The sequence below is a fragment of the Epinephelus lanceolatus genome, chromosome 4, assembly GCF_041903045.1.
Source record: "Epinephelus lanceolatus isolate andai-2023 chromosome 4, ASM4190304v1, whole genome shotgun sequence".
Taxonomy (NCBI): domain Eukaryota; kingdom Metazoa; phylum Chordata; class Actinopteri; order Perciformes; family Serranidae; genus Epinephelus; species Epinephelus lanceolatus.
Window position 1 is genome coordinate 40,897,564 of NC_135737.1, and position 11,502 is coordinate 40,909,065.

Here is an 11,502-nt window from a genome sequence, read left to right on the forward strand (position 1 = left end):
AGAAAAACTGAAAAAAATTACTCAATAAAACAGATTTTTTTTTAATTTGTCAAGTGAATGCAATATGCTTCCGTACATAAGAGTATACAATGTTGAACATTTTGAATGATTTATGAAAGCTGCAAGCCGATGTGTTCATTCATAAGAGCAAAACATTTTTTGTAAATAATCTTGTAAATAGCCTTTATTGTGTAAGGAGCTCCATATTTCTAGGTTTTTCCTATGTTTTTCTTGTTCCCTTGCTCTTTTGTTTGTGGGATATGGAGCAGCTTCTATTTAAGCTCAATGTTGGAAATAATGGTGTTGAGCACCTGTGGCGAAGTTCCAGGAGGACCGAAACATTAGTGTTATTAATAAATTGTGAAGCAAGAGCAGTGTGTGGGATTTTCTGTAACAAGACAAATGTTAAAATATTACTTACTTACTTACTATCCCAGCTGACATTGTCACCAGACTATCACAGGGCTGACACATAGAGACAGACAACCATTCACACTCACATTCACACCTACGGACAATTTAGAGTCACCAGTCAACCTGCATGTGTTTGGACTGTGGGTGGAAGCTGGAGTACCCAGAGAAAATCCATGCTGACATGGGAAGAACATGCAAGACTCACACATAAGGGCTCCTCCTCCTCCTTCTTCATCACCCTCTGGCTGTGAGGTGACGGTGCTAACCACTGCTCACCGTGCCGCCTGTCTGCTTATGTGTCTCACTCAAAATCTCCTTTGTTGTCTACAGTGTTTTTTTATTGTGGTGAACATGTTATAAAAATGCCTTAAAGTAAACATCTAACTAAATATGATCATACATAACTCACTGTATCATTTTGTATCTGTCCTTTATTGTGTGTTCACCTGGCTGGTGTTGTAGCTTTGATTTTAATTTGATCATGATGTTCTATAAGAATGGTTCACACACAGAATAACCAGAGCTGTGAATAAAGTGCTTTATTTAAATCTTATAAACTAAAATTCAAATGTCACATTTGTCAATGTAGACATCACACATCTCTTGAGTTGGGAAAAAAAACTATAATGCCAACTGCTTTGTTTAAAATCCTGATTTATTTTCTTATCATTTCACAGGTGCCTGGGTGTTCAGTGAAATTCTCCAAAAATGTTACAAGACATCAGCAAGAAAAAGATAACACAGCAAAGATACTCATGCATTTATGTTAGCAAGCTTTGTAAATGACACAAGTTGAAATCAAATATGATGGATTTCAGAAGTGGCTTCCATTAAAAAAAACTGATTGAGAGAAGAGGCCATAAGACTCCACAGAGAGATTTCCTCTATGAACTCTAACCTTGTTAACAGGGCAAGAGTTGGTGGGGGAAACCACCCCCAAAACAAAACAAAACAAACAAACAAACAAAAACCTTATTCAATAGGATAAAGCAGAAAGGCACTGAAAGTGTTATAGTGGCTGTTGTCATCACAGAGGAAACATCCAGGAGGAAGGCTGACAGTCACATTGTCCATAGCCCTTAGGTGGAGGGCCACAGCAATAGTGGTACTGTCCTCTTGGTCTTGCCTATTTCTATCTTCAGAGCCAACTTTGGGTATGTTATTAACATGCAGACTGACGCAGGCGGCCAAATCGTTCCCACGAGCACCAGCATCACTGTAGACGGTCAGGACGAGGCTATAGACACCAGGGCGTGGAACAGTGAAGATACCAGTATCCGTACTGTAAGCATCACCCATGTTGATGAAGACATGTTTGTAGATGATGTTTATGGCAGCTGTCTCAGGGCCATAACATCTAGTGTCACTATCACTGAATAGAGCGACAGAAAAAGCAACGCGGCTGGCTGTGGATGAAGGAGAAAACAAGTTAAAAAATGTAGATCACTACGGCCTCATTAACATTAAGAAAAGTCCAAAATAACTCATGTTGTGTAACTCGTGGATGTGTCGCTCACCTTCGATTGTGTTGAGGCTTTGCTGTACTTGTGAGTATTCCTCCTCCAGCTCATCCAGGGCCGTGGTGAAGTAAGTCCTCAGCATGGTCACGTTTTGCAGCATGGCACAGCAGCACTGAGAGCCGTGGTCCGTGTCACAGGCTGAACACAAACATACATTCATACAACTGCAGATAGAACTAAAAATAAAAAGGCGCACAAATTATGTAGCCACAATTTCTCACCATTGCCTGTGTTGAGTACTGGCTCCGGGAATTTGTAGTCAAGTCCTTCCCAAGGAAATCTAGTAGACAACGCTGCATGCAGCAGACACAGCAGTACAACAGCTGGGGGGGAAGAGCAAATGTAGCACTAAACCAAGAATACTGTACAAGCTTTGCATCAGTGGCCTGTTGTGTTGTTATGTATCTGAACCAATATCTGTGTAAATGCCTCACCTCTCATGTTGATGCTAAATGATGACTGCTTCAGAGGGATGGAGGGTGTGATACACTGATCAGTGGAGAAAGTGGATATATATTTTTTCTCAGAGCCCCTCCCTTGTTACCTCTAACTTTTATTCCTCCTCTTCTGTCATCGCTCCTCCTTGTTTTGTTTTTTTAATCATTCGCCCTATTTGCCTTTATATCTGTTCAACTGGGGATGCTCTATCGTCACCAGGTGCTCTCACTTTCTAAAAATCGCACACAAGCTGGCACACACCTTCCAGGTCTTTGTTCGCTTGGTCACAGGCCAGGTATCACCTGTCGTCTGGAGAGAGGTGGCAGAGTCATCAGCAGATGAGCACACAGGTTGAAGATGGTTAAAATCAGTCTTGTAGTCAAGGCCAGCGAAAGTGAGAGAGGTCATGACCAAGACCAGTCCCACTATCTGAAGGATCCACATTCTCATAAAAAGTTGTGGTTGTGATTTTGAAATAAAATTATATCCTTGCCTGAGGCCGAGATTAGACAGAGTAGAAAGTAAGTTGCATCCGAGATGAGACTAAAACCGTCACGTATCGATCTTGACACCAGTATTGAGGCGGATCTCGAGTACTAGTTTGGATGATTTTTATATGCTGTGCTGATCATGCTGTGGCTCAGTCCGAGGGGATCCTCTCCGAGGAATGTTTTTAAGAGCAAGCTCTATTTTGATGCTTTTCTTTATGCATTCTGGCATCTTATTTATACTCAAAAAACTGTTTTTTCAGATTACTTATGAATTGTAATTAAAAAATATTAGTAGTTGTTAGTAATAAGTATCTAGTACGAACACTTTAAAATGTAGGGAACTTGAGGTGCTTGTAATTTAGTATTTCCACATTATGCAACTTTATTCTACTCCACTGAATCTCAGAGGGAAACGTTGTACTTTTTACTCATACATTTATTTTAGTCAACATTTGTCTGCTTTCATTATTTTGAAAACTTGATAACACAAAATATAATCAACTAGTAATGGATGATGCATAATTATAGATTAAACTATCCAGCAGTATATAAAGCATTTAAGTTGCACCTTTACCAGCTGCAACATTTTTTATATTATTTTTTATTCATTAATGCAAGAATTAAATGATGCATTATTCAATTTGGGGCTTTTTATAATAATAATAATAATAATAATAATAACAATAATAATAATAATAATTTTAGTAATAACAAGAGAGGAAGAAGATTTTTTTAATCTATTTATTTAACCTTTATTCAATAAAAAATATATATACAGTCTATTGAGATCCAAGGCTAGAAAAATGACTGAATTTGTATGTATGCATTTATATCATATCATATCATATCATATTATATTATATAGATGTGTTATAGGTCACATCTCATTTCATCCTGAGTCACCTTCATTGCTTTCATCACAGATATGGTGTGTGCAGAAGAATGTACAGGATAAGACACCTTAAAAACAACCACACTATACTGAAGCTGGACTACAGTCTTTAAATAAAGATTTTAACAATATATATCTTACTGCAGCAGAACTTTATCTATTATGGCTCACATTTCATCTGTCTGGAACACATGACATTCTCAGTTTCTGTGATTGAAGGTGACCGAAGCTGTAACTTCAGGGCTTTGATCAAATTGTTTATAATTTGGGTGAGAATGATTCCAATCCTAAAATTATCCTAAAATGTCAAAGTTTTATTGATCTGTACATAGCTTCATTATTATTAATCCAAGTTTGCCATCAACATGTCTAACGTAGAAACCACTTTTGTATCCTTTGTTTCTTTAGTGGAGGTTGAAACAAAATGACTCAGAGTGCCAACTAGTTTAAATGTCTGGTTTATTTCACTGGTAGGTTTCAGGTACACTTTTTTTTAATATATATATTTATATTACAGTTAAGCCTACATCACATCATTTCAGTAGTTTTAAAAATCAACAGCTGTTACAGTGCAAAAGACATCAGAGGTTGATTAATAACCTGGCTTCCCTCAGAAAGTAATATTCATAACTGACGGGAAGTGATCTCAGGAAAAATAGCGGAGCACAAAATAATGATGACAGTGTTGTGTCGGGATGAGTGATAGTACAGATTAGACAGAGATCGAGGGCTACAAGTCGTGTTCTTCTAACAGACTCAGAAACTGTATAAGACCCACAACAGCTACTTTTTGCCATATGAATCAGTAGCGTACAGCAGGAAGCCAGTGAAAGTGTTAAAGCGGCTTGTGTTATCACAGATGAAACATCTTGCCGTCAGGAGGACTGCCATCTGGTCTCCAGCCCTCAGCTCCAGAGTCACAACAACAGTGAAACTGTCTTGCAAGTCATGGTTTTCTTGTTCAAAGAGTACAGCCACGTCCATGCCGTTGAGCTGCAGATAGGCGCAGGCGCCAGTGATGGTACCAGCAGAACGAGGTGTGTAGATGGTGACGGCGATGCTGTAGACACCAGAGCTGCGAACAGTGAAGATACCAGTGTCCGTGCTGTAGACATTGTGCCAATTAATGAAGACGTGTTTGTAGGTGATGATTTGTGCAGTGCTAAAGGGGCCGTAGCAGCTCATGTTTTTGTGATCGTTGAGGCCGACAGAGAAGACACTGCGGCTGGCTGTGGATGCAGAGAAATAGGAACAATCACAGTAATAAAAAGTGGATCATTTTTTGTTTTATTGAAATATTTTGATGATGTCTGTCACCTGGTCTGTGTGGCTTGACAATGTGTTGCTCACCTTTCACAGTGTCGAGGGCCATCTTTGATTTTCTCAGCCCCGCGCTCATTAATTTGTGGGTTAGGTTGAAGAACTTCACCATCCTGTGCATCTGCTTCTGCATCAGACAGCAGCCACATGATGTCTGATCCAAAAGGCAAACTGCGCGCACACGCACACACACACACACACACACACACACACACACGTATAGGTGCACACATTAATACATTAGATGGCAGATGGATATGACTATGCAGAGGGGATAGACTTTTCCTTCTCAATCTCTTACCATCATGTTCTGGATAACTTGTCGTGGAATCAGGTGAGTTCCAGAAATACTGACCAGAGGCTGCATGCAGCAGACACAGCAGTACAATAGCTGTGGGACAAGAGCAAAGGCAGATACCAATAAAACTCAGAAAAAGCATTGCATTAGTTGCCATTACTTTTCTCAGGCAACGAGCTGACTCGAAGCTGCTGCTGTTTCTGTCCTTCCTTTCATTTCTTTTGAACAAGATTTGAGACTAATCCCTGATGAGTCACCTTCAGTCAGGACATTTCTAACCCACACTGCTTCCATTCTGTCTGACCATTCAGGAGTCCACCTTGCCTGTAATGTTTCAGCCGTCTCCCTCCTAAATATGATGTCACTGTAGTTCCAGCTTGTATCAAGTCTCACCTCTCATGTTGATGCTGGTAAATGATGATGGCTTCACAAGGACGGGCAGCATGCAGACTGATCATGAGACAAAAGACGTGGATATTTATTTTACTGAGAGCCCCTCCCTTGGTTTCCGTCATTTTTATTCCTCCTCTTTTGGCATTGCTCCTCCGTTTTTATTGTCCACCCTATTTGTTTTTATAACCTTATAATTGGAGTTGTATTTCTTCATCGCTAGGGGCTCTCATTTTCCTAAATCACACACAAGCAGGTACCCTCCAGGGCTTTGTTACTGATGCCACCCGGGTATCATCTATCGCCTGGGATGAGTTCAGTTCAGTTTCCTCACCAGTTGCTAAGAATCATGGTGAGCTGCATAGCTGAAATTACTTTTAAAGACAGTGTACATGATTTTTTTAGCCTTTAATGGGGGTCTGCACCAACTGTCTGGTCCAACCACTCAGTGCATGGTTGATAACGAACATACTTGCTTCAGAGTGGAATGATAACTCTCTGTGGAGCAGCTACACACAAAACTACAGCACTGATGTTCTTTAGGTACTGCTGAGGACTGTTATAGAGGTACCACAGAGAGTCTTATCCAAATAGAGGAAATCTGTGGTCACTAATGACTAATGCGCAAGAGATGAGGCTCGAGGGAAAAGCCATCCATACACAGCTGGTCTTGCTGTAGGAATAACTGGCTCAAAATACCACTCTGTTTGGATGCCATCCATCCAATCCATCCGTTTTCATCCGCTTATCCGGGGCCGGGTCGCAGGAGCTGTGCAAAGCACTCCAGACGTCCCTCTCCCCAGCAATGCCCCCGTCTGCCCCAGGGCCTCCCACCAGTGGGACGTGCCCAGAACACCTCCAATGAGAGGCGCCCAGGAGGCATCCTGATCAGATGCCCGAACCACCTCAACGGACCCCTTTCAATGCAAAAGAGCAGCGGCTCTAGTCCGAGCTCCCTCCACATGTCCGAGCTCTTTACCTTATCTCCTAGGCTAAGCCCAGCCACCCCACAGAGGAAACTCCTTTCAGCTGCTTGTATCCCAGCCTCATTCTTGTTGACCATAGTTCATGAGCTCCATTTGGATGCCACAAGTACTCATTTATGTGCTCATATAATCAGTCAAGACAATGGCCCTCATTTATGAAATGAACTCATGACAGAAAACTGGGCATACATGATCATTTCAATGCAAAGCTTGGCATTTATCAATGTGGATGTGAGTGGAGGCTATGATCAAATCTCACGCTCGTGTTCTCAAGTTTGAGGCTGCGAGGACTTGAGGTGCAGCAGTAAATCCGGTTGAGTTGGAGAGTTGTTATTCGACCATATTCTGACTGGCATCTAATTACTTAATCACTCATCATTCACTAGCAAGGACCACGCCACAACAATATGTCGTCTAAATGTTAAATTGTATTTCTGGAGGTGTTAGTTGTTGAGGACTGGTGAATGGACACAAGTGGGTGAAGGTGAAAGAGGGATGTCTTCTGTTAGGTTGATCTAGGAGGATGTACTGGAGATTGGGTAGAGGGAGACTCAGTGTGGGGTTCCGTCTCAGGCGTTTTTCCACCCAGATGGTCAACCTCCAGTTGACAGGAGAAGGGAAGAGAGGATGAAGGAATGTTGGTAGGTATGAGGCTGGGAGGATGATGGATGAGGGGAAGAGAAAGGGAGGGTGGGTCGAGAAATCTGAGAGGTGTAGGTAGGCTTTGCAGGTAATTTGAGGTGTGGTTGAGGCGTGGCCCTGCTCCTGAACCTAAGTTAACAAATTTACTTCAATGAAAAGAAATAAATAAACCCTGCAACTGTGTAAATATTCAAATACTTGTAGCCTGTGGGTTATTACATTTTTACCAGTGTCAGACACAGGTGGTGTGTCTGGCTGCCACCTGTTATACCCAAAATGGAAGCAGACCTGATTTGCCATGTGCTCCTCTGTCTGGGTCAATTATAAGCTGTTAAATAAATATTATATTACATGTTGGCTATAGGTCAATACATATCATAGATGTGTAAATTTAATATTCCAGGCTCAGCTGGAGTTCGATTGTCCACTGCAATGCTGTTGACTGCAGCAGTGATTTGCTTCTATACTGTGCTTTTCCAACACTTTTCAGGCTGCCAAATATAACCATTTGGTTAAATTGGACCCAGGCCATCAGTGTATCCATTTCTAGCGTCTTCTTGGCCGTATTATGTCCCTCCATGTCGTAAACTTGAGTGTCATGGCCCTGGCTGTGTTTTTTAATGTCCTCTGTTTCCCCTCCCCCTGTCTGTCTCTCTGTGTGTCTGTGCTGTGAGTGTGGCAAAACCCTCACTCTCCTGGGTTCCTGATTCCATTCATTCAACTCACCTGCTTCCTGCTGCTCACCTGAGAACTATCCAGTAATCACCCCTGCAGTATATAACACCGGCTCTCCTCTCCAGTTGTCACCAGATTGTTGAGTCTAACACTGTGGTACAGGCACACTTCAGGCTGTTACTGAATTGTGAATTCAACTTTACTTTTACCTGCCCGCCTGCCCATCTGTTTGTTCTTCTGCCACGCTCCCGGCCAGCCGAACCCCTCCAACCTAGTTTGCCCCTCCGTCATAAACCATTCCCCTCAGCCTCCATCCCCTGGATTTTTCCCCACTGCCACATTCATTATCCTGGCAATGAAACACTTTACCACTTTCCTCCTGAGTCTGTGTTCTGCATTTGGCTTCACCTTGTTGACTGTAACACCTTAGCAGCGAGGCCTTTAAAACCAGAATGCATTGGAGTAGGATATGTAAATAACAGTTGTTTTCAGCTGCCACATTCATCATCACCCGATCAATCTTACGCTGTGTTTGATGAGATAACATTTCATGAATCACACATGAACCCTATCACTGGATGATTTCTGCAGTCGGATCTGTTCTGGTTTGTACGTTAGATTGATAAATGAGGGTCTAAGAATCCACAGCTAAACTGCACATAATCATGAGGTGCTTTGAGGTAAATGCTAATGTTAGCATGTTAGGATGCTACCATTTGCTAATTCACACTAAACACAAAATACAGCTGAGACTGATGGGAATGTCAGTGAGAGGAATGTCACTAGTTTTGCAGGTATTTAGTCATAAACCAAAAGTATTTGACAAATGGTCAAATGGTTTGATGACCTGTCCAGGGTGTACCCTGCCTCCTGTCCAGTGTCAGCTGGGATAGGCTCCAGACCCCCTCCACAAGCCCTAACAGGATAAGCAGTTTAGGAAAATAAATGAATGAATGAATGACAGAGAAAAGAATTGAAGTAAAAGTATTCATTTAATCTAGGAAATGTAATGCAGCAAAAGTAAAAGTTGACAGAAATATAAAAAATCAAGTAAAGTAGTAAAGTATTATTACTTCATTATATTACACCACTGGCTGGAGGCTACATTAGAGGCTGCTAGCATTACACCCACGAATCCCTGAATGAACTGTTGTGGTTGCGATGCATTGTGGGTAATGTAGGAGCCAGGTTTTGACAAGAAATCTGATTGTGTGGGATGAAAAAATTGATATATTGTCCACTGTACGTGGACACAATGTCATAGCAGTGCAATGCCATTGTGTGCCATTGTAGAGATTTAAACAAAATACCTCATACACTATTATTTTGTTCAAAATCCTGATTTATTTATGTTTGATTTTACAGGTATATCACATATTTCCATCAATATATATCACATAAAATCAGTAAGTGACAGATTTGCAGTTACAAGAACAGACAAACTCAGATTATATGACACTAATCAGCTGTGAGTGAGTTCAGAACATGGACAATTGTGACATAGATATACAACATTTTTAAATCTTATTTCAAACATTAGAAATAAACTTAAACCTTGCTCGTGTCAAACGATAACATTAGGGTGTGATGACAGTGGAAGATGATGAAATAAAACCAGCAAGTTGAGAGCATTGTTGGGTGAGAAAGACCAAAGAGATGAAGAGCTACAAAACACAGCTGCTGCTACGGGAATATTTCATGTATCAGACACAAACAATGCCAGAGTTGGTACAAATCCCAGAGCAGCTACAACTTCCCTAGCTTAGTCAGTAGCATACAGCAGGAAACCAGTGAAAGTGTTATAGTGGCTGCTGTCGTCGCAGAGGAAACATCCAATGGGCAGGTTGACAGCCACCTGGTCCCCAGCCGTCAGGTGGAGGGCCACAACAACCGTAGCACTGTCCTCTTGATCTTGCATATTTCTTTCTCTGGGTCCTGCCACCACCTGGCCGTTAACCAGCAGACCGGCGCAGGCGGCCAGAGTGTTACCAGGAGAACCAGCGTCACTGTAGACGGTGAGGGCAAGACTGTAGACACCAGAGCGTGGAACAGTGAAGATACCGGTGTCCGGACTGTAGCCATCACCCAGGTTGATGAAAATATGTTTGTAGGTGATGAGCGTGTCGTCGCGGAAGGGGCCAAAGCAGTTCAGTTTGTCTTCATTGGTTAGAGAGACGGAGAAGGCACTGCGGCTGGCTGGAGATGGAGAAGAGGGGAAGAGGGAAACATGTTACACCCACTGATTGTGTTGCATGATAGAGTGTGGAGAGCTGTTCGGGTTTGTGTGTCTCATGCTCTTGTCTCACCTCTGACATTGTTGAGGATGCTCTTTGTCTTCATCAGCTCCTTCTCCAGCTCAGTGAGGCTCATGTTAAAGAACGTCTTCATCCTATGAACCTGCTGCTGCATCAGACAGCATCCACACGATGCCTGGTCCGTAACACATGCTGAACACACAGAAACACAGTAAGTTGCAGATGAGAACATGCAGAGGCGTAGCACCAAAGCCTGGGCCCCATGCGTTATCAGTTTCAGTGTGTCCCTTGCCCTTCATCTCTTGATCCATGTCTCTCAAGCACCTTTTGATTTTTACAAAGTCAAAGTTTGCTTCTGTGTCCTTTCCTTTTTTTTTTAAACACACACACACGTCTTTAGGCTTTAGCTGAATTTAAAGATGAATCCTAGTGCTTGGCGGACGAAACCACATTGCACCTTCAGGGGCCTCAAAGAGCTTTGCCTATTCTTTTACATAGTCTTTCAACTGATTTATTCAGCCAATTTTTATTCAGTTACGTCACCAATTACTTTGAAAACAAAACCAAACATTTCACCCCAAGCTTTTCAAAGGCCAATGGGTAATCAGTCCCTCTTTTACCCCCAGTAGGTACTCTGAATATGTTCCATTTCATCATATATTTTCCTAAAAGTCTCTCACCATTGTCCGCGTTTGGATCGACACTTGCACTATCTGTATTTGTACCAGATGTTTTCCAGGAATATTCAGTGGCCTGGACGAAGGCTGCTTCCAACAGGCACAGCAATACAATAGCTGCGGAGAAGAGCAAAAGGTATGTTGCACTAATCCCAAAGAAGAATCACAAAACCTGAGAATGGAAAACTTTATATCATATATCCTTGTTATATCTCGTCTCACCTCGCATGGTGACGCTGGCAGCTGATGATGGCCTCAGAAGGAGAGAAGGTGTGACAGACTGATGCAGGTTTAAGCGTCATACCTATATATACTATATGTTTCCCATCAGCTTCATTCTATAGCTCCTCCCAGTTTACCCTATAGTCCACCCTTTTTGCCTTCATGTCTGTATACGTATACACCTGTATACCTTAAATCACTTCTGTTTGAGTAGGGGCTTCACACACACAAACACACACACACACACACACACACACACACACACACACACACAGCCTCCAG

At 42.0% G+C, this 11,502-nt stretch overlaps 3 protein-coding genes across 3 annotated transcripts; all 3 read right to left on the reverse strand.

Annotated features, from left to right (window-relative positions):
* Nucleotides 1-938: 938 nt before the first annotated feature.
* LOC144462872 (complement C1q-like protein 2) lies at nt 939-2,503 on the reverse strand. Its single transcript, XM_078167523.1, has 4 exons — nt 2,369-2,503; nt 2,156-2,257; nt 1,932-2,072; nt 939-1,820 (listed from the first exon to the last, which is right to left on the reverse strand). Exons 1-4 carry the CDS (start codon nt 2,373-2,375, stop codon nt 1,387-1,389), a joined length of 684 nt encoding a protein of 227 aa, XP_078023649.1. The 5' UTR covers nt 2,376-2,503; the 3' UTR covers nt 939-1,386.
* Nucleotides 2,504-4,197: 1,694 nt separating this feature from the next.
* Nucleotides 4,198-5,883, reverse strand: LOC144462873 (uncharacterized). The gene is made up of 4 exons (XM_078167524.1): nt 5,767-5,883; nt 5,377-5,466; nt 5,106-5,246; nt 4,198-4,984 (listed from the first exon to the last, which is right to left on the reverse strand). The coding sequence occupies exons 1-4, from the start codon at nt 5,816-5,818 to the stop codon at nt 4,539-4,541; spliced, it is 729 nt and encodes a 242-aa protein (XP_078023650.1). The 5' UTR covers nt 5,819-5,883; the 3' UTR covers nt 4,198-4,538.
* A 3,510-nt stretch (nt 5,884-9,393) lies between these two features.
* LOC117260175 (complement C1q-like protein 4) lies at nt 9,394-11,290 on the reverse strand. The gene is made up of 4 exons (XM_033632086.1): nt 11,221-11,290; nt 11,002-11,115; nt 10,373-10,513; nt 9,394-10,262 (listed from the first exon to the last, which is right to left on the reverse strand). Exons 1-4 carry the CDS (start codon nt 11,225-11,227, stop codon nt 9,829-9,831), a joined length of 696 nt encoding a protein of 231 aa, XP_033487977.1. The 5' UTR covers nt 11,228-11,290; the 3' UTR covers nt 9,394-9,828.
* Between the last annotated feature and the right edge of the window lie 212 nt (nt 11,291-11,502).